General features: G+C 24.4%; 1 protein-coding gene across 1 annotated transcript; it reads left to right on the top strand.

Moving 5' to 3' along the window:
- The first annotated feature begins 387 nt into the window (after nucleotides 1-387).
- Nucleotides 388-24,115, top strand: LOC127278619 (BCL2/adenovirus E1B 19 kDa protein-interacting protein 3). Its single transcript, XM_051300418.1, has 6 exons — nucleotides 388-591; nucleotides 10,659-10,827; nucleotides 13,648-13,735; nucleotides 20,892-20,965; nucleotides 21,492-21,647; nucleotides 22,200-24,115. The coding sequence occupies exons 1-6, from the start codon at nucleotides 549-551 to the stop codon at nucleotides 22,249-22,251; spliced, it is 582 nt and encodes a 193-aa protein (XP_051156375.1). The 5' UTR covers nucleotides 388-548; the 3' UTR covers nucleotides 22,252-24,115.
- The last annotated feature ends 238 nt before the right edge of the window (nucleotides 24,116-24,353 follow it).

The following is a 24,353-nucleotide window of genomic DNA, read 5'->3' as shown; positions in this document are numbered from 1 at the left end:
AAAAAATTTAATTATAACAAATTGAATTTTTAAATTGAATTTTTAAATTTTTTATAAATTAAAAAAAAATAATTTTGAATTTGTATGCACAAAACGAGCTCTCCTAGCGGAAGAAATTGGTACTCATTGTTGAAGTCATATGAGTCAAACTAATGTCTTTTTGCTATAATTGTATAATTATAGCACTATAATGCTACAATTTTTGCTATAAATCAACAATTAAGGAAGTTTTATTTGTTTATTGATAACTAAGGTGATTTACTGTTGTATATAGCCAAATAACAGAAACTACATCAGAATATTAATACTTGTTTTGACTGTATTTACATTTATTTAGTCACACGATCCCTGATTGGCTGAATTTTCTGGCATTCTAGTGTTGATGTTTCATCAAAACAAAGCATTGTCTGAAAACTTGCATTTTATCCCGGCAATTTGTGGGGAGTGCATCTTCTCTGAGTGCTCTGCATTTTAGTGTATTATTTTCAGTGCGATAGAAGAACTGGTTTAGCAGCCAGAGATAGGAAGTTGCTGGACAATCAGCAAGTATGTCGTCAAAGGGAAAGTTTACCGCGGACGAGCTGCTTGGAGGTGAGTAAAAGTCCTTTTTACATACATCAGCAGCTGTCACTCTGACATAGCGGCCATTTCGCGTGGCCTCGCACCCAATACGTAAACAAACGCAGGAAGAAGCTTTTTGCGTCGCAGGCGCTCTTTTGGTCATTGACATGACTTCACTTTGTTGCATTTTTTCTTCCATTACAAAGTATTTTTTAATTATGCATAAAGTTAATGGATAAAATCAACTCTTTTATGATTTAAAGAATCGACATCTTTTTCTGCGACTTTTCGCGCCTCGGCGAAGCAAGAGTCTGCAAAAACCCTGTTGCTGTTCAGCATTTGGCGTCGCTTATTTTGTCATACTATGACATATACATATATCTACTGTTGCATTTTTCCAAGAGTTTAATGATCTCACTTGAATTTTACAAGTAACAAATGATAGTAATATTATTGTTACAAGTTGATAATATGAAAAAACTATTTCATTATAGGTTTAAAAGTGAACGTATACAAGTTAAAATTCGCGTATATAATAATGATGGAAAAGAAACATTTCAAATTAATTCATTTTCCACTTTTCATATTATTTATATTTCTGTAGAAAATAATAAACCACTATTTTTTAATAGCTTGATAAATTTAAATTTTGGTGTAAAAATTTTTGTATTTTTTAAATGGATATTGTTTTTTTTAAAAATAAGATCCTACTTTTATCGATCTAACTTTATTCCCGGCATTTTATAAAATTTAAATGTAGAATTTTTTTTAAATTTGTTAAATTGTTATTCATTAAAGTTTTGATTTTGTAAATTCCAAATCTTAGTTTTTGAACTAAATTATTACAATCTTATTCACATGTTTTTTGAGTTATTTGTGACTTTTTTTTAAATTCAGTCAATAAATTTTATTTACAAAATTAAAGAAAATTTTTTTTTTATTTGTATTTTTTAAAATAATAAAACTTTTCGAGATACTTATTAATTAATTATAATTGTTTAATAATATTAACAATTATTGTAATTGCTTTAATCGTAGAAGAACGGGGTATTTTTAATTAAAAATAAAGCTTTTATAATATTTGTCGTTAATTTGTATAATTTCCATGTAATAAACAATAATAATAAGCAAAAAAAATTTAATGCACTCTTCCTTGAACGTAATTTCAATAAAAAAAAAGTGAAAGAAATTATAATTGAGGAAAGTTTATTCATCAACTAGTTAATTTTAATGAGAGATGAATCTATTATATTCAAGAAATTTGAAGTAAAAAAATTATAAGCTATTGATTTATTTTATATAAATAATAATAATTTTTCATGTATATAGATTTATATCTATTAATTCAATCTTGATACATATAAGTATACAATTACTGGACCATGTGCTAGTCTCGTTTACTCATTTATCTCACATCAAATAAGTATCTATATTCAATTGTTTTCGTTTGATGTTTTATGACCTTGTGAACACGTTTATTATGAAAATCCGATATAAGATGTAAATTTTTGTAAGACTTAGAAAATTGTTCATTTATTTTTCACAAAAAATTTGTTTTTCATTACTAAACAGAAAATATTATAATATATTTTGAAGAAAGAAAGAATAATTGAAAAATAATTATGCGGTACTGTTTACGTTTATGAAATAACATTCTTATTTATTCAAATATATTGTAATTTTAATTTTTCTTGACTTTACACAAAAATGGCAATGGTTTGCATTGATTTTTGCTTTTTTCAAAAGTTTTTAATATTCTATGTGGGAATGCTTCCATTTTCTGAAACATCTATTTATTCTTTGACAACTTTCATAAAAGTGGGCGAAGGTGAATGCATGAACTTATTTAAATAGTGTCTGATGTTAATGCAATGCAAGTCGTCGTGTAGGAGTCTAATTTAAAAAAGAATTAACATTACGTTCAATCAAATTTACAACACATTGAATAATAACTAAAAGTTAATAGGGGAGGATTGTTCAAAAAGGGCACCATTCATCATACAAACTTGTTTTAACACCAAAAGACGTCAGGAAAAATTTGATCTTGATGCAATATCATTTGTTAAAGTTACGTGTTTATTTGTGAAAATCCTGTTTTTTCTAAAATGTCTCAGATCTGTTTAAAACACTGTTTTAAATATTTATTTATGTCCAAACAAATTTTTTGGTGGTGCTTTGAAGTGTTTTGAGGTGCTTTTATTCAATGAAATTAAAAAACCCCAAATTTAATGTCTTTTTTTTTATTATTTTTCGTAAAAAGAATTTTGATTCTTTTTACTTTTTTAATTTTTTTTTTAATTTTCCGCTAATATCTCGAAGGCATTGCATTCCACAGCAAAATAATGTATTACAAAATTGTAGCTAAATAAACAGGCTTTCGAACGATACTATTCTTTTTACGATGCCTTTTGAATTTTAGCTGCTAGATCCAAAAATGTCTTACGAAACTATCCTTGCCCCATCCTCCCCTAATGTTTTTATTATATTTAGGGGAAAGTGGGGTAAATCCAATTGATAATTTCTCTATACCTCGATTAGTAAAACTATTGTTAAATATCTAGTTTTTAAATTTGAAACAGTATAAATTCTGTCGTAGTTTTGAAAGGTGCTCACCTCACTTGCCTCAGCTAAATTTACCCGTATTTATTTTTGTAATTTAACGAATCATTTTTCTTAGGTGTTAATTGTCAAAATGTATCTGTGCGGAATGAATTAGTTACTTTTTTGTGTTTTGTTTGCAAACAACATTTTTTTATTCATATTGTTTATTCATTTTTAGATGACTTTATTTGAATATTATTAAATATATGTAAAAATTTGAAAATTAAACAGATAATGATTTGTACAATTTATATATAATTATATCCTTTTCCTTTTCTTAAAAAAGACAGTGCATGCAAAGCACATGAAAATGTATCGAAATATCTCGATGGTCGAAAAAATCGAATGTAAGAAAAAATGAACTTTGCTTTTCAGAGCATCTAAATCAATATTCATTTTATGAAAATCACCTTAAATTATTGTTCCACATATATATTTTGCATAACTTACTTATTTGTAATAAATATACACTTGCAAAGCATTTATTTGTTGTAAATGATTGCAGCTGTTATGAATCAGAAAAGAACATAACCTACATTTAGTTGAAATCACCTGATTGGCCCACACGCTAAAAAAACTTTGTATAAACTAGCGAAAATAATCTCTGGAATAGTTATAAGTATAGTTAATATCGCCTTAGCGATAATCCATTTTCGCTAGAATAGAGAAAATAAAATTTTCTATGAGATTTAACTATACTAAATATATATTATGAATAGAATATAAATACAGTATCTCTAAAACAGTATTTATTTTAACTATCATAGGAGATATTCAATTTCCTTAAGAAAATGAAAATAGTGACTATTTTAGATTAAACATGTATTTAAACTTGTTAAACGTTATAATTAATCTATTAAATAGATTTCCTTATTCTATAAATATTGCACTTTTGTTATGTCACTGTTCATAAATTTTTTAGCGTGCAAGACAAAATAACGCGCGCTTTATTAAAATAATGAAATTTATTAAATTATAATAAAATAATTGTAATAAATTAAATTATTATGAAAATAATATTACCTTAAATAAAAAAGTGTTTTCAGTTTAAAAAAAAATTATTCAACAATTATTATTATTTTCAGACAAATTTTACAAATATAGTATGCTATCGATGCAGAAAAGTTTCACATGAATCGATTGATAAAAAACGACTCATTTTTTCATAAAAACTGTTCAAGATTTCATTTCTTTATATTTTTTTTTTAATTTGTAAATCAGGTAAAATGCCTTCATTCCACAGATTTATAATTATAGAAATTTCATTGCCTAGTTTGTAAGAATTTAATGAACATTTGTGGAAAATGAAATATGTATGAATTTCTGGAATAACGCTGCATGGCCATATATATAGTTGAAGGAATATATGTTTCATGTGTGGTTGCGGTGAGGATGCAGCTTTGTTATGCTCCAACTTTGTATTATATAGATTTTTGTACTGCGGGAACAATATATTTTTAATTTAATACCATTTTAATAGAAATAATCTTAAATATTATAAAAATGCAGGTGGAAATTTTTTCAAATTTTATTATCGTTTTATAAAAACGGAAAATATTGAAAAATCATTTATAAAACTGAAGTTTACTAAAGAAAAATTAGTTTTTTAAAAATATTTTAGTTTTTTGAGAAGTGCTGCTGATAGCATTTTTATGTAGCATTAATCGCATTTGAAAGTTATATATACCTATAGTTTTTACGAGAGACTGTTCAGAACGTAAATTGCATTCGGTCTATTTTTGGTATTTTTCATTTTTTGATATATATTGAATTGAAAAATTTATTTCTCTTTTTTTAATTAGCAATAAATTATAATTACTTATTTAAGTTAATTTTTTTAATATAGTTTGGGGTTAGAAATTATTAGATATCTGTAATTTTTAAACAATTTGTTCTTTTTTTATAAATTTTATTTTGTAAACATGAATATTAAATTGTTTGAATCAAGTAGTCGTTTTATCATAATTAAAGTAAACTTATTTATAATAAGTATAACTTTTCTTATCAACTTAACTTGCTTAATGAATGTTATATAATTTTTTTTTTAAATGCAATTATTCTCAAAATAAGTAGGTTGTAATTTAGGTATTATTTAGGAAAAAGGTATTTTTACAAATTATGGTTAAAAAAGTAAGCATAAGTTAGTACATTTTTGCGTGTAAAATGGAGGGAAAAATATTGATAAATTGTGCTTTCATGACCAAGAGGTCGACTACGTGGAAATATCGCTGCACGTTTCCTTATTATAGTCTTTATCTTTTTTGTTCATTTAGTCCAACTAAGTTTTTTCACGAAATAAATCAAATAAAAGAAAAAAATATACTACTGCCATATATATACTCCTCAATTTAAGTTGTATACTCTTTTAAATACTTTTTTAATTGTAATCTATATAAAAACTGAAATATTTCATATAGAACCATGACAATAGTTATACAGATAAATGACACGATTCGACTTTTTCAGCTGTTTAAAAAAGGTTTAAGAATTTTTTAAAACGACTTTTTTCGACTTATTTTATTTTATTTTACTTTGTTTTAGTACCTATACATATAAAATGCTGCTTATTTCGACTTTTGTAATGTGAAATATGACTAATCAATTTATTTTTAAACTCTATTTCTATTTAAAAATTTTTTTAAATCTTTTTCCATGAAGTATTTAAATTTTTTTATCAAATCATTTAACATAAAAACGACTTCTTAAAATGTGAAATTATCACCCATTAGAACAAAAGAAAAAAAATTAAGTTTTGTAAACTTAGTTTTGGGTTAGACTTCTTTTTATAATTTCTATTTTAGTATTACGTATTTTTTGTAATACGTAAAAAATGCAATTTATTTTGAATTTTTCATTCATGAAGTTTTCTTATTTTACAAGTATTTTGGAAATAGAATTTTATAAAATTTGTGATATCAACGCATGTGATAATAATTATACATTCATATGCCACTGACTGATATACTCAATTTATAAAGGAAACATATATTCATGACTATCAGCTAATGTCTATAATTAGCTATAAAATGTTATCCCAGCGTTTTATGTTTATTATAATGAATAAATAAATAAATACTTTCAAGTAACTTTTTGTTTTTAATTTTCGTCAATACAATCTCTGATACATTGTTGTCACTTTTTCGATGTAAAATCATCTTAATAGTCATTTAATATCTTAGATTCTAAATCTAAATCATTGAATATAATTTTGTTGATAATATGGCAATTTGTCTCCTTTATTTCAAATGTTATTTTAGCATTGATTCTTGAAGTTAGGCAAAATTTGAACATGGTGTTAAAATTGTTGTACCATTCTTAATATAGAATATGAATTAGGTCATGTTACACTAAGAGAATCTGAAATTCTCTTGTATCAAAGGGCGTGCCTCTCGAGGTTTATCTTCTGCTTCCTCTTCTTCTTCATCTTCTCTTATGATAAAGGAAGCTGTCACACTCCATCAAGCAATCAAATTATTTGATTATTTGATTCTGCACGTTGAGAACTAATTTTGTCAAGTAGAACAATAATTTATAAATTCTAGTTCGCTTTCATCTATATATAGAAACACAATTTCAATTTTATGAATTATATAGATTTTCAATACTTGTAAAAATATTTAATTTCACATTGAAATGACAAACATTTAAATGATCAGGGTGGCCGCAAGTCAGGGAAAACTGGAAATCTGGCAAAAAATCAGGGAATTTTATAAAAAATCTTCAAAAATCAAAGAATTTTTATTGAACGAAACATCATTTAAAATTTTACTTTAAATAATCACAGGAAACTAACCAAATCTTATCTGTTTGGTAAAGAATTAGTGAATTTTGAATTTTGAAAATAATTATTATATTATTCCATTTTGTTCATGATGAAAATCTATTGAAATATATTTATTTAAAAAATGAGTTATAGAATCACGTGATATTATGTTTTTATTCTTCTTGAGGAGTGTGATATATTATAATAGGTTTCTTGATATGTAAAGAGAAAGGAAATTAAACAAAGAAGGCATGAAGACCTGACAGTTTACACGCAATGTTGCTTTTGCAGTGTAGCTACGTGACCAACGTCAGGTCCTGTGTTTCATCGACCTACACTGATCATTCACGAAGGATTATACTGTATAAATGAAAAATAACAAGGGACGAAGTTAAATACAAATATTAAAGAATAGGAAAAAGAAAATCACCATAATTTAAAACTATAGTTTCATATATATTTCATTCGTTATTAATTTTAAAAGTTATAGGTATTATTCAGAATACTACTCTTATTTAAAATGATATACTATCAATATAGGGGAGAGTTGGATAGCATTAGTGTAATTGTGAAACAGTAATGCTACAATTTTAGCAACATCTGCAAAGTAGAAATTTGTAAAATAAACATTTATAAACAGAGAAAAAATATTTTTGGCACTGAAAAAGGAATAAGAGTCAAATGTTTCATTATGTATACCTACTTATTATTATCCAGTGAGTAATATTAAATAAATATAATAAATTTATATATTTTATGATAAAGTGTAATAAGAATCTAACCAAACAAAAAAAAATTGCAAGTTTAAAAATTAGAATAAAATATTGCAAAAACTACTGAAAAATTTTTTTAATTAAAATAAATCTTTTTGATAAAAAAAATTTGGTATTTTTAAAAAGCAAAAAATTGTTCACGATTAACTCACACTTTTGGAGTTAGTATGTACATGTAGTTCATATTTTTCCTACTTTTCTTTTTCTTTCTTATCACTGAAAAAATGTAGCATTGATTCAAGAAAACCATGTACTTGTCCGTATTTGATCCACTAATTTTTTTTTAATTCAAGAAAATTTATTTCTAACTAATAAAATTTTCTTGGATTAAGAAAACATTTAATCAAATACGGACAAGTATATAGGTATTCTGAATTCATTACACTATTTTTTTCCAGTATATGTTGTTGCAACTTTGAATTTCAAATATAGGAAGTTCTTTTTAATGCAAATAACATTGATGATAGTGTTGGATGCTGATGGGATGCACTTTTATATCTGATAAACTTTCACCTTATTTAGTCTTGCAGAGAATTTATTGTACACTAACCGTCCTCACAGATGACTAAAAATATTGTATATAGTAACGGTCTGATAAGAGGGTTCTTTCTGTATATTATTTAAATAATTAATGTTATAACTCAAAATAATATAATTTTAATTACATTAAAAATTTTCCAGATTTACCAAAATGCACTTGAATTGATAATAAATGAGAAAGCTACTTCAAATATTATTCATTTATTGATAATAAATTTTTTTTTACTCCTCGTGAGATTAAATAAAAAAATAGTATAGAGAAAGACGATTTCTTAAGCTGCATTTGTTATGTGCAATGGATTTGTGACAACTGAATTTGATTGATAACCAATTCTGAATTTAATATTTATTGATGATTTTTTTACGTCTATTTGTCAATTGAAAGGCTTGTCTTGAGGATTGTCACCGTCAATATTTGGAAATGTGCCTAAAGTTCTGAACGTTCAAATGAACGAAAAATTTATTTACTACTTAATTAACTTCAAATATTATAAAATATTACTTTCAGTATCAAAAAATAAATGACTTATTTATTAAATGTTTAATATTATTTTTCATTGCTGTAATAATTTTAAAAAAATATGTAGACCAAAAAAATGATTCAGAATTTCAGGGACTTATTAGCAAATTAAATTTCTTTCATAATTAATAAATGTGTAATATATATGTTGCAAAAAATGATATAGTGTATGATAATTATACTAATGAAATACTCTTATGTATAATTCAGAAACAAATAGTGTGAAAACAAAGTCAACTATATAACTCATTTATAGCTTGGTGGATTTATAAAAAAATGTATATAGTCGAAGTCGCAAGAAATTACGTCAGCAATTTGCTTTACACGGTTGTTAACCTCTTATTGATTTTCTTGTTTAAACTTTCTATATACTCTTTATGTTTTCTTAATTGTTCTATTTCCAGTTTAAAGAGTTTAAATGATTTAAAGTAAACTTATGGAAATTTTTATATGTATACATAAGTAAAGGTACATGTCCTATATTACATTATGAGAACAATTTAGACTTGTGCCGCAGTCACTACCGCATTTCCTCTTATTACAGATTCTCGAAAAAACGTAGACTTAAAAAACAGAGTTTTCAGGTTAAAAATCTTATGAATTGATAAGTAGAAATGCCAACCTTGCAACACAAAACTATTGATAATGGCGCCAAATTTTAATTTTGTTAATTTAATATAAATAATCTTTAATATTTAAAAAAAATTTATTACACAAGAATTGGACAATAATAAACATTCCTTAAATGTAATTATTCGCCCTAATATTTTCTCCTCCACAATGTTCTGCAGTGCTATATCAATATAAGATAGAATCTAAACCGTAACCCGCATATAACTATAGATAGTTTTTCCTTAAATGCAAATGAAATAAAACACGTTACAATGATTTTGAAAGCAATGTAGTTTACTATTAACTCATAATGATGTTATTGTAATGATACACAACAAAAATGAGTCTAAGTTCTATAGAGTTAGTCTTTTAAGAAAACTCAATTTTATGCTTTGCTGAGCATGTGAGTTAAATTGTTTGTCCTTAATAATGATGCTTAAAGCCTTCAATGTAGCATTATTATTTATTACTCGATATAATTATACATAACAGTCTATAATATAAAAAAGCAAGAGTCCAAGGGACTTACTTACTTTTTTGACTATATAATTAGGTAAAAGCACCAGTACCTGGACAAAGCAAAAATTGGAAAACCAGTATATAGATGGACAATAGCAAAAAGAAATTAAAATAGCCTCCAAATTAAGGAAAAAAAATTGAGATACTCTTTTGATAGTTACCTTTTAGGCTGAATAAAATTTATTAATCGTAGGAGCAAAAAAATTATATGAAACGATTCTTCTAAAATTAGTGTCCATAAGTTGATCTACCGTTTTATATGTTGTACCCAATAGTTGGATAAATATTTAATTCAATTAACTCAATCAGTTTTATTAATTTAATAAATATTATTAGTTTAATTACATTTTAATTCAATTATTTAATTTATTAAATAATCAAAATAAATAATCATTTAATTTACTTATCATGTCCAACTAATACCATGGCTAACTTCTGTTGCAAATGAGTAATTTCATTATTTCATGATTTTAATTTAATTAAAACATCATTTATTATGATTAATTTTGTCTAATTAAAAGGTAAATAAAACAAAAATACAAACATTTTATCCAATTATATTGAATTATCTTAGTACAGAACACCGATAAATTTGAGACCCCTTCAATAGCGTCCAGGTACTGGTGCTTTTACCTTATTTAAAAAAACAATATCATGCAGAAAATAAAACATTTCAAAAACTTGAATATACCTTCAAATTCTGGAATGGCTTAAATTTATGTTGTAGTAAAAATCATCATTTGATATGATTTTATTTTGTCTTTTTCAGAATCTTGGGTAGAGCTGAATCCTGTATCAGCTGACAGAATAACACCTTTACCTTTTAGCAGTGGCGGTGAAGAATACTTGCGCCTCTTAAGGGAAGCTCAACGTGACTCGACCCATTCATCCGCTAGACATTCCTTGGCCTCTTCACGACGAGATACTCCACGTGATAGGTAAATTCATTTTAGACAGAATTATATTATTAACATCAGTTCCAAATAAACCATGAAGTAAAAATGGTAATTAAGGGGTTACATGGCTCAAAAAAAAAATTGTCAAGAATATTTTCCCAAAGTTTTAATTCTCTAGAAAAGAGAGAGAATTTTCGAAAACGCTTTTCATTTCAACTGCACCTAGCGTTCTGACATTGTAATGTTCCATTACAAATGTTCTTCTACTTATCATTTTCAGTTTTTTTTTCTTTCAAAGTAATTGGTTTTGTTAAATTTTATTTTGGACAAGATTTTTTATTTTCAAAGAAAATAAATATTTATATTGTTATAAAAATTCGATTAATTTTTAATTTTTTTTGTCCACCATATTGGATTCGACATTTTGAATTTTGGAAAACTGACACTGGATTTGTAATATCACGAATCCGATGAAATATAAAAAAAATTCTACCTTTATATCATTCAACTTTGAACGCTTTTTTCTCAAAACTCTATTTTTGAATCATAGTCTAAGATAGTCCTAAAAATCGTAATTTTTTACAAAAAAATGCCAAAAATTCACATTTAATTTTTTTTTCAAATTCTTCTTCCAATCACGAGCTATAATCACAAAATATTTGTTTTCTTTATATTTTCCATGAAGAAAATGTCATTATAGATATCGTGGCTACTGAAAATACATTTTTGTAACAATAAAATTTATAATACAGTCTGTCCGATTTGAAAAGGATTCAGATTTCAGAATTTTGAAAGGAATTATTGTACTGTGATCACTGCTATAAATATTAAAGCTGTCATTATTTAAAATTCTTTATACATTTAAGAAAAAATCCTTGAAAAAGTTTTTTCAATATGCAGAATCCATAAAAAGTTATTATTTCTTTATTACATCTTTAAGTTAGTTAATACTAATCTGAACATTGAGACACTATTAATTATTAATGTACAATCTATAAATGATTAAATTATTATTGTATTGTTGCATTAATGTTTGAATCTTTGGTTCGATTTATATCTTCTATTGTCTCAAAGTTTGTTCAATCTAAGTAGATAGAAGAAAAAGCGTTTCAAGTCATCAGGCAGTTTAGTGTGTTATAAACTGAGACTTGAGACGAACTCTAAGCTATCCTGGCAACATTGTTTGCATTTCTTGAATTCCTTTGTATTCAAAGTACTTAGGAGAGTATATATACAGAAAGCATACTTGAGAATTGGCAATTTGCTACTTTTAGTTCTTGTAAAAGATGAAAGATGAAAGACAGCAAAGAATGAACGAACTGTTGCTATTTGTGCTTCTTACGAAGGTCGGTCATTAGCATTCTGTTAATGATTTTTGCAAAACTTGACGCTCAACTAACTGATCGATGATAGAGTCCTTGTTATTAAATAAGAGAACGTCTCTTTGTCGATACATCATATAGTCATTCCATTATATTTCACCCAAAGTCATTGCGGTCTATTTTTAGAAAAATCTCTGATCACTTGTATGTATTACTTTTAATGTATACAAAATGTACATTTTTGGCAATTATTTTAGAAAGTTTTTTTTACATGTATTTGTCTTGAAATTTGATTTTTTAAGTATTATTTAATTTTAAAATATTCACCAAATTTCAAGAGAAATATAATAATTAAACGTTGAATTAACCAAATTTTATATAGCGAATAAATTTTTTCATAAAAATCAATGATTAGAATTTTCATTTTAAAGAATTTTATTATATTTTTAAGCTGAATTTCCATTTCAATTGGGGCAATTTTTTTTGTTAGGAAAGTCAGAGAAAAAATATTTTTATCTAGGAAATTTGGGAAATTGAATAAAACGGAAAAATGAATTATACATTTTCCTGTATGAGTAAAAAGTTTTAACAATTTTTATCTCTAGAAGGGATCACAGGTCATCATCACCTATTCACCTATTTTGATTATTTTGGTCCCTTTTTTCACCTTTCTCATGATTAGATTAATTTGCGGATGTATTTAAAAAATAATTTTAAATTTACAATGTAAAAACATTGATTTAAATTTAGGAGAATGTTGAAAAATAATTTATTAGTTTAAAAAGAATTTTTTTGAATTTTTGAACTTATATTAATTTAGAAAATAAAAAATTACAGATTTTCATTTTTTCTATAAATGATTCAATTGAACCAAGCTTGTATTTATCAACATTTTTCAAACAATTTAAAAATTATTTATGACAAATTGCAAAAAATATAAATTCAAATTAGTTGATTAAAATTGTAATCAATATAAATTTATCCTATCAAAAATTGATTACTGGCGCAATTTAATAGTACCGCGCCAGTATAGTGAACTCTGGCAAGTTTTGGTAGGGTAAATTCATTTAAATTTTAAACGATCCAAATTTCAATTCAATCTAAATTTTAATAATGATATAAATGATTTAAATAATCAATTCTAATTTTCATTGGTCAAAACAAATGTATTAATTAAAATTTTAATCAAATGCATATTCGATCTCTGCTTTAGTGAAAGTGTGAAATACAGTAGGAAAACACGTTTTTTATTAAAACTCATTAACTTCAATAACAAATTTTGTCAGGGAAAATTTTTTAATGGAAGAGAAATTTCAGGGAAATTGAAAAAGTTATTCTTATGTTAACCCTGCTGAATTATTTATTTGCTTTTTATTAAATTTCTCCGTTAAAATAATCAAATTCTGAATCAAATATAGAAAATTTTATAAAATAATAAAATTATTAAATGACATGATTAAATGATGGTAAATTTTTTTTTAAGTAAAAATTAGTTTTTAAACTTAATATTTATTAGGTACATTATTTATTTTTCTTTCAGTCCTAAAAGTCCTCCTAACAGTCCAAACACAGAATTATCGACGGAGGATGACTTAAAAGGGGTGTACATCAACTACAGTTGCAATAAGGTAAGTTTAGTCATTTTTAATGATTTCACAAAAATGTAAAATGTTTTCATAAAAAGTGACGAAATTTTATTTCGCAAAAAATGTTTGATATATCTTTTTAATATTCTTTACGTATTTATTTTAAAAACTATATATGCTTTACTCTATGTTCTACTCCAAAAAGTTTCCATCTATGCCATAATCTATATATAAAGTTTTTCATACTTTCTTATTAATCTAGAATTTCTCACGTTCGCATTTACTTATATACTTTTAAACTTACTTTTATATTAAACGTGTTATTTAATCAATCATCTTTTTTTTTTATTTCATTTTCTTTTATTATTATGATATTATTAAGAAAAATTTTATTGTCAAAAAAAATGAAAACTGAATTTTATAGTCATTTCATAGTCAAAAACCATTGTTTTGTATTGAGATTATAATGTCTTATTATTATTTTCATTTTTAAAATCGTGAAAAATGTTGTATATCGTCTTCAATTAAATATATGTTTTAAAAAGAAACTGTTGTTTTTAAATACTTATGAGTACACAATAGTGTGCAAATTTAGAACAATAAAACTTTATACTACAGGAAAAATATCGCATTTCCATATATATATTAAGTTGAATAGAGTGGGAAATCCGGATAGATATAATGTTGACTACTGCTAAATACAAAAAGTGAGACTTATTTACAAAATCGTCACCAAGGTCAACTAGATGTAAATTATCATTTATACTGGATAGAAAATAATGTCAAATTAAATAGTGGCATCGCACTTGGCAGGATTCAATGTTTTCTTTTATAAATGAAAAGTAATGACGCATAAGTGAAAACATCTCTGAATACGAATCTCCTGACGTTATGTTCTTCCATATATGTATAACTATATTATATCAGAATTGAATCTTTTTTATCTTAAGACGCAGTTATCGATTCTTTTAATCTTTATTCACATTTATAAGTTTTAACCTTGATAATCTATCAGATATCTTCAATTTATTACATTCAATGTGTCATGTGTAACACAGTAGAAAGAAAATTTTATTTTAAGGGAAAAAATGTAACAATTTTAAGATATATAGTCTTTATTGATTTTCTGACAATGAGCTGATTTCTTTGCTTGTTATAGTTAAAAGTACCTATATTATTTCATTTCAAATTTATCTTAAAACAAGATTATCTTTTTACTGTGAAAATAAAATTTTCTTTGATTTTGGAAAAATGTCGAGTTATGCATTATTTTTCTTAAAGAAATTTAATTTAAACTATAAATATTATTAGTGACATCAAAGATTGATTTCAGAGAATCATTTCTTTTTTTTAATTTGGTATATATGCTTTGGATCGAAAATATTTCTTCACTTTCTCAAAGAGATTGCGGTTACACAACTCGCCTTTGCAATCCGAATTATTTCTTCTATTTTTCGTTTTTCATAGTAAAACCGGTTTTTGCGAACATAAAAGAAGTATCTTCTTAAGGTTGTAGCTTCGATCCTGTAGCTATGCGCAATATCAACATAGACCATAGAAATAACGCAACAGTAAAAATATTACAATTATATAAGAATTTCCAAGATATTTGAAAATTGTGCCATTATTTTATTCCGTTATTTTCTTTTTGCTATGCGTGAATTCTATAGACATCAAGTTTCGACCACTCATTTATAAATGAGATATTCATTCTATCATTTGGCAAATTTTCAAACACATGGAAAAATTTTATTGTGTTTATTTTTAGTATAATTGCTTTATGTTCGGTAAAATTTATTATATTTTAACATAACCAATCAAAACTTTATAGGTTTCATAAAATACAATTTAATTCAATAATTTTCATATTTTATACAAGGATTTATAAAAAGAACAGAAGCTTGAATGTGTCAATTTACAACAATGCTTTTCGAATTATAAATGTTGAGTATAAACAAAAGCACGTGATACACGTATAATGTTATCATTTTTATCATTTATTCTGAAAAATGATATGTACCTTGGTTTTTTTTATAATTTCACGATCATGAAAGATAAACAGGTAAAACAAAACAAAAACATTAACTATTTATTTCAAATAGCATTAAAAAAAATTTCTATAGATTTTACGTAATTTTATTTTTTTTTATAAATGTTATCTAAATGTAATATTAGTTTTTTTTTAAATTTGGTATTTGTTACTCGTCGAATATTAATAAATGTGGAAGTAGCAGTTTAACGAAATATATTTTTTTAAGTGTATAATTTTAAGAAATGCGGAAGATTGTATGAATTTAAAATAGGAGAAAAAAAAACAGTAATTGAAGAGTTTTCCTACTTTCTCCATTATGATATATAGAAATAATTGCAGGAAACAAAACTCATACATTAATTGGCTAGCTTGGAAAAAATAGCAGCAAGTCATCGAATTGTTTTCCCTGCAACTTTATAGTCGAAAGAATAGGACACAGTCGTTTATGAATAAAGTCGCAAATCAACTTTAACTATATTTAGTGTTGATAGAACAATTAGTGCACGTGCCATTGTGCACGTGTACCAAAGTACAATTCATTTCAAAATCAAGAGCCTCCTTTTTCTCATTTTATATACTCGCCTAAAGTGATTAAATTTGAAATTGATTGATCACTTGATTTTCAAAGTATCCACAAAAATCGACACTTTTTTATATCAACTCGAGAAATTTCAAATGTTATGCTTTGTCATTGGGGATTCCATGTTAATTTATAACTACATATGCGAATGAGGGTGACGCTTTTGAAGAACGCGTAATATTTTCTGACCAATCGCAACTTCTTTCTTGGTCACGCCATATTCTGCGGTTGATCATCCATTCTCAATTTAGATTGCCTCAACCAGACTCAATTTTTCGTAAGAGTAGCGAAAGAGTTAGAAAACATTTTCAAGAAAAATGTTGTTTTTTTTTTTTTTTGTGTTTTTTAAAAAAAATTTTTAATTATCAAATTTAAAACTAATTTTTGATTAGATGTTTTCGCACTCGAGTTGAAATTAAACTCCATGCTCTCAATTAGAGTACCTAAAAGCAAATTTTTGTCCATTTTTTTAAGACTAAAATCCCATTTTCAGGCTTTTAGAATTTAGTTTTAGGAGGATTTCAGTTTCAGAGTTAGTGTCAATTCTATAGTAAACACACCTTTAATGAAATTAAAATTCGTTAAAATAAGAATTCTTTTATGTAGAAATTTACGATGCTAAAGTCCACAACGTTTATAACTTTTCGATTAGAAAATAAATTATTTTTTAAAACAGAAAATTATAGACATTTTTATCCAAAAAATTGTTTTTTTTTTAATAATTTTTTGTGATCAATAAACATTACACAAAATATCTTTGAGACGAAAATTTATAGAATTTTTCACTCAAAAAAATATTATTTCTTTAAAAATCTGTACTTAATCATAAACGTTGTGAACTTCAGCATCGTAAGAAATTTTGGTAAATAATGACATATATCGAATAATAATTAGATTTAATAATAATTAGAAAGAATACAATTTTTTCTAACATTATTTTTGATAAAATTGGTATTTTAAGAAATAAAATAATGAAATTAAAAGAATAAATGACAATTAAAAACGAAAAAATAATATTTTCTTTCAATTTTGTAAAGTATATACATAATTTTTTTTCATTTATCTAAATATGTAATTTAACAAGTCTTTTAAATGAAGAGAAAACTTACAAATCACATTAAATGGAATTGTAACCTTCAAATACAATGCAAATGACATTTCTTCTGTGTTATTTGTTTTGTTTTAATTAATGAGAAAGAATTCATTCATTCATTGAATGATTCATTATTATGGTAATGGGTTTTCCAAAAAGTTGAATATACGTTACATAAGTGATTGTCATTTTTATAGTGAATAGGAACGTAACTAAAATATTTATTTATTTGTAGCATAAATGGGCTTTCAAGAAAGAAAGAAAAATATTAATAATCTTTTTGTTTTTTGGGACCTTAATTTTCCTGATGAGCCATGTTCTATGGCGAAAATGCATTCGTATTATAATAAACTTTATCAAAAACTTAACTAAATAATCCACTTATTTCTACGGACCAAAGGCCACAAATTATTCATAATTTATTCAGAAAAATATTAATAAAAAGGTTGCAAAATTTAAAAACTCTAGGGTTTGTCCATAAGTTTTTTTTTTATTATAAAATATCTGAAAATTTGGAGTTTTTTTTAAATAAAGATTTGCATTCAGCGTCATGGAATTTTTAAATTATTAAACCGTAGCAATTCTATATAACTTTTGGAAATAATGAGTTTTTTCATTGAATTCTTAAAAATTTTAAATCAAATTAATATTAAATTTTAATTAATTTTGAATAAATATTTTATTACTTTGGGAAATTTAGAAAATTTTAAATAATTAAAAAAAATGATACAGGCTGTATAATAATAATAATAATAATGAACTTGAAATAAATCAAAGAGTCAATCTAAAAATATCATAAGAAGAGAGTTCAATAGACTGAATGTTAATGTTTGAAAAAGATATAGACATGAGAAAGTGATTATTTTAAGTCGCCAAAAGTATCGTGCCAAATTAATAAACTTATATTGTTTCTATAATTGTATACTTTTTAATTTTAAAACGTGTGCCGACTTTGTTGCAAAAATAGCCAATATAATAATGCATTTGCGTCGTCCAAATACGCTCCCCGTTTTACATGACATTGACATCAGGAAGCGAGTGCTCAAGAACTTGAACTATAGAGTAAGACACAGATAAAAGAGATCAAACAAGTTGCAAATTAGAATTTGTTTACCTTAAAAATGACTCATTTTTAATAATGATTGCATCTATAATACAATACAAAAATTCTTTATATTTGTATGAAATTTTTAATTGAAATAAAAAATTAGTAATTTAGTTTTATTTTAAAATTTTTCATTCAAGAAAATTATTTTTTTTTTCACGTAATTTTTGCTAAATCAGAATTATTTATAAGTATTATCATATTATCATTTTAAATTAAATAAAAGTATACATATTTTTTTATATAAATAAAAAAAATTACAAAACTATATCAGAAATAATTTTAAACTTTGGGTGTTTAAACTCTTGTCTCATTTTTAAAATAATTATGACTTGCCAAAAAAATCATTTGTGGCTCTATTAAAAAATATAAATTAAGTATTCTACAATAATATTTTTTTTGTAGTATTATTAATTATTATTCAAACAAATTTTAAAGAATTTATTAAAGTATATGAAGATATAAATTATAAAATTGTTCACTGAGAAAAAAGGTTTGAGCTGACAACCAAATATTTCATTCAATATATGTGCAACTAAAATTTTTTGGTTGACACAACTAAATTTTAGTTGACAACAACCAAAGTTTGTTTCAGACGACTAAATAAGAAAATGAAAAAGAATTTGGTAGTCTCAACCAAACTTTGGTTGATGTCAACTAAAGTTTAGTTGTGTCAACCAAAAAATTTTAGTTGCACATATATTAAATGAAATATTTGGTTGTCAGCTCAAACCTTTTTTCTCAGTGTTTTAATTATAAAATAATTTGTAAAATAATAATTTTATTAATTTAAAAGAAAACTGTTATAATTGCAAAATTGCAAATTAATAACAGGTAAGATTTTCACTTGATTTTGTTTATTACTTTTTTTAGGCGTTTTTTGTAGTGAAATTTTTTTAATAATATTGCGTAAGATTATTTTAATGAATGAATTAAAATATTAAAAGCATTACAGTAGGAAGTATACTATGTATGTATACAAGTATTGATTTGTATAATAATAGAGAATAATTAAATCAGATTAATGATTAGATTACTGTCGTGTACATGTAATTGTTTCATTATATGGGTCAGTCCATTGACTTTCGTCTGAGAGTCGTTGCGGTTATATTTGAAATATTTTTTTTTAATATGTTAAACTTGAACATTTTCTTTGTTTATTAATCATACAATGTTATGGAGTACGTTAACTAATAAATTAATTTAATTAATTTTTCTTATTTAAAAAATGTCAAAAATTATGTATAATGCTTTGATACTATTTTGATATAATATATGTACACAGTTCTTTTGGTTGTATTGACTATTGCCTCCCTCTTTAATATACAGGATCACCTTGATAATGTTTTTCTCATTCTTAGTCACGCATGATAAGAACATCGTTCTTTGTTCAAAGTTGGCACGCGTTTATTGTTAAATAAATATCAGTAATGAAAATGTACCACTATAATTGCTGTTTTATCAACTTTGGACTAAAAGCTTGATCCCCTTGTTATTGAGTGTGTATAAAAATAAAAAAGTTTTAATAATTTTATATTTATTTTTTTATATGTACATTATTTTATAAATTTTAATTCTAAATTTCTTTAACTTAGAATATTAGATAAATTAGTTTTTCAATATCTTAATTATTTATAAAAAAAATTGTTAACTTTGTAGTGTCAATTATTTTAAAATCAATAAATTAATCATTTCTGATTGTGCAAAGAAGATTCAAGAATAATTGTGTAGTTATCAGGTCTTAATTAATTTATGTACTTGAATATACAAAATAGTGTTATCGATTCTCAATCTTTAAGAGTGATTTGCATATTAATTTTAATTTTATTTAAAATAGACGCTAAATATAATTTCTGCTTTTAGATATTTTGTTATCAGTTAAATATTATAAGACATAATGCTAACTATGATTATATTATTAAGGGATAATGCGCAACAATGAGACACTTTAATTCAAACTCTAAATGTTAATCATGTTTTCGCCGCATTAATTTATTATTTTCAAAGAAAATTGAAAAAAAACTATTTTTTGACATGGCAGAAAAACTTTTTGCTTGAGATACAATTATGATTTTTATATAGATAGAACAATTTTTAAAAAAAGTTTCATTTTTTAAGATTTGATATCACAAAAAGAATAACAATACTAGTAATAAATTTAAACAAACTTTAAAATAAAAATAATAAAACCACTAAAGGACATGAATAAAATATTTGTAGAATTTAAAAGAATTAATTTACTATTGTGTAATACACGTCATCATTACCAAACACTTTATACTTTCAAAAAGGAAACCAGTCGAATAGAATGCTATATATTTCCTTTTAAAAAGAAGTATAACAGATAGCCGTAATTTCTTAACTTATGGATTTTATTCTTTGTTGTAGGATGGAGAATTGCAGGAAAAAAATAATGAGTGGATATATGAGTGGAGTTCCAGACCAGATCAAATGCCACCAAAGTAAGAAGAATGAATTAAAATACAAAATTAGAAGAATATTCAAAATAGCATAATTCAAGGACTCATGGAAAAACAAATTTGTTTAGTAATTTAACAATTTTTCTTTTTAATTAAAAATTAAGTTTACAATTATTTTTTATTATTATTCAACTATTTTTTAATCTCTCTCTTTTTTTTGTAGAACAATTTATAATTTATAAATTTCTTTACAATATAATATTTTTTCAAAACTTTCATCTACTTAAGTTTATTTATTACAGTTGTAATTTAGAAATTTTTTTAGTTCAAAAAATATTTAATATTAGGTTTTGTTCTCCTTTGTGAATGTTTGCGAAGTAATCATTGTATAAAAATTATTTTTCATATTAATTAGAAGAAAAAATTGAATGAAAAATATTTTATTGCACGTTTGTTGGTTTTCCAATCTAACGGGTTATCAATACGCACATGTTAAACGATAAGACGATGTTTAGGAAAAAAAATGTATTTGATTTATCATTGATTTTTTTCTTGTTTTATTTTACAGAGACTGGAAATTCAAACATCCCCTGAGTATCACAAAAAGAAAAATGTACAATATAAGAACAGTAAAAGTTGGAAAACAAGGATTATTTTCCAAGGAAGTTTTATATACACTTTTCCTCACAAACTTTTTGTCTCTTCTAATTGGAACCGGTGTTGGGTAAGTTCTTTTCGAAATTCCAAACACTTGTCACCTATTGTCAAATATTTTAAAACTATTATTTTGATTGTTTAATTAATTTCAAGACATAACGCGATATTTTTAATTACAAAAAATTAATTTAAGTCAGTTTGTCAAAAAATGATTACTAGAAATTAAAAACAGGATAATTTTATTGCAAATATTGTTTTGTTTGTCAAAGAAAAGTTTATATTCGACATGATGAAAATTTAAAGAAAAAAAACTTTATTATTTATCCTCGTTATACTTGATAAAAGAAGGTTTATTTGTTTTTTAAACCTTATCTTGTTTTGTTACTTATTTTTAAAATAACTGTATTTATGTAAATTAATTCTTTTCTTTCTGTATTTTTTTCAAAATGTATTATTGCTGGTATTAAATTTTTTTTTACAAAGACTCGCAGTTTTTATCAAATATTATTTCTTTAAATAATATTTCTTGACTGCTTTACAAATTTAAATTACTTCTTCACATTCAACTTTTTTTCTAATTCGTTACTCATTGAGAGTAAATAAATAATTATGTTTTCAGAGTTTGGTTGACTAGGCGAGGACTAATGATGGCCCGGGTTTCAATTGATTGAGCTGCCGATTAAATTGCAAGACGAATTGTGATCAACACGAGAAAACTGATCGCAACAAGCTGGCTACGGGACGCAAGAAAGACTGATATTGGAAGGCTTAAAAAAGCACACTATTCTCAATATTTGATAAATTTTTCTTACCTTCTACTTTACAGTCATTGTACTTCTAAAATTCACATTTCATAAAAAAACGCGCCTTCTTAAGTGTTACAAGAAAGGCATTCTTCAAAAATATATATTAAAAAGAAAGGAGCTCTTAGACTGTATTTGATAATGATAACTTGTCCATTTTATACTGTTTCTATCTGCGATAGTTGTTAGAATAGCTTGGATATTATTTATCTCTAACTTACCTAATAGGTAGAGAGAAAGAGAAAGAGTAATTGAGTAAAAGAAAGAAAATGCAGAAGAGAGAATAAGGTTTAGTGCAGATTATTCGTAAAGCGATTTTTTTAATAATATTTAAATTCGCTTTACATAATCAACTAATTAACTGTTAGCTTTTAATATAATGAAAAATATCTAAAAGCATAATCTACGCATAATTAAAATATACCTTTTTCTCTATGTCATCTTTGAATGAAACTGTGAACAGTCGCTTCAAATTATAAATTATCCATTTTATTTCCTCAAAAAGAAAATTTTATAGGAATAACGATTTTCACAAATTTATTATCGATTTTGAATTTTTTTTTATGTAAAAGAATAATGTTCATAAATCCTCATCATTGTAAAATTTCTTCTCTATGAGGATGCAATAACTTTTATTTAAATAATTAATAAATTTAATTAATTTATTTATGTTTCTGATTTATGTATATACACATTTATGTATATACATAAAATAATTACAACAATAACAAATTTAATTAAGTCAAATGTTGAAAAAAATTAAGTTTATCGTTGACTGTTACTGATGAAAAGTTATAAAAGAATATTTTTTCTCTAAGAGAATTTTTTGGAATCGACTGTTTAGAAATGTTAAATGTAATTTTCTTTTGTAACAAAGTAGTTTTTAATGTTTCGTATAAAATACCTATGTCAAATACATATTCTTCGTTAGATTAGGAACTTGTAATAAAAAATGATGGACTAATTGTAATGATGTGTAATGTTTCTTCGCAGAAACATAAATCTACTTTCTCTTCACTATCATTATCGGCACAATTTTAGAGGGTGCAAATAAATTTTTTATAATAAGTGCTTTTATGACTTGAAAAGCGCTTATTAAATTTTTTTCTTATTTTATTGAAAAACTTCAATTTATTGATGTTGTGCGGAAATATTGTAATTGTATTAATGATTGATTGACTTTGTAATTATAATTAAAAAGAGTTTATTCAAATGAAAGTTTATCAGAGGATTTTAGAGACTAGTATATATAAAATAATCTATTGTGATTAAACACAGTACTAGTCGAGTTTGGCAAACATTTATTGTAAAAAAAGAAAGTAACGTTATAAACGAAAGATAAATTAAAAACGTTTTATTCAAATTTATTAATTTTAGCGCCTTGGTTTCAGTGCACAAAACATATATTTTTATTTATTTCTCTGTGCCGATTCCTTTACAACATATGAATATTTGTTTCAAAAAATATTCAATATATTTTATGCGATGCTTTTAATTTTATGGAACTGAAAATTTTATCCATAGAAACTACAAAAACATCGTTAATAATTATATTTGTTCTTTTATTAATTAGTTCTTCCGTTATTAAACAACGGTGTTAAGGTATTTATGTGTATAGGTATGTCAAATTTTTATCTCTCTCGAGGTAATGATGACTATTATTGTCCATGGATATGACAGGAATATTTTACAAATTTGTAATTATTATGAAATAAAGCATTTTGTAAATTTATCTGCTTCGTTTTTGATTTATTTTCCTTTTATTGAAAAACTAAATAGTATAATAATACTTATTTATTTTTATTTTAAAAAAAATTTTTTTTATATGTCAATTTTAATTCTTATTTGATAATACATAAAAATGTTACATTTTTTATTTTTAAATTTTTAAAATAAAATACATTTCTACCTAATTAAATAAAATACAAATTTGAAATTGACACGTTTCAATTGTCGGTAAAAATATTTTC

Source organism: Leptopilina boulardi, unplaced genomic scaffold (assembly GCF_019393585.1).
Source record: "Leptopilina boulardi isolate dan_hultmark-lab unplaced genomic scaffold, ZJU_Lbou_2.1 LbouV2_208, whole genome shotgun sequence".
In the NCBI taxonomy this organism is placed as follows: Eukaryota; Metazoa; Arthropoda; class Insecta; order Hymenoptera; family Figitidae; genus Leptopilina; species Leptopilina boulardi.
The sequence above is the reverse complement of the archived record's forward strand: the minus strand, read 5'-3'. Positions and strand labels throughout refer to the sequence as shown.

Bases quoted from the DNA above. Each gene is read 5' to 3' on its own strand.
- LOC127278619 (XM_051300418.1), top strand. From the start codon at position 549: ATGTCGTCAAAGGGAAAGTTTACCGCGGACGAGCTGCTTGGAG. The intron at 10,828-13,647 runs GTAAATTCATTT...TTTTTCTTTCAG, and splicing joins CGAGATACTCCACGTGATAG to TCCTAAAAGTCCTCCTAACA. The intron at 21,648-22,199 runs GTAAGTTCTTTT...TTATGTTTTCAG, and splicing joins CTAATTGGAACCGGTGTTGG to AGTTTGGTTGACTAGGCGAG.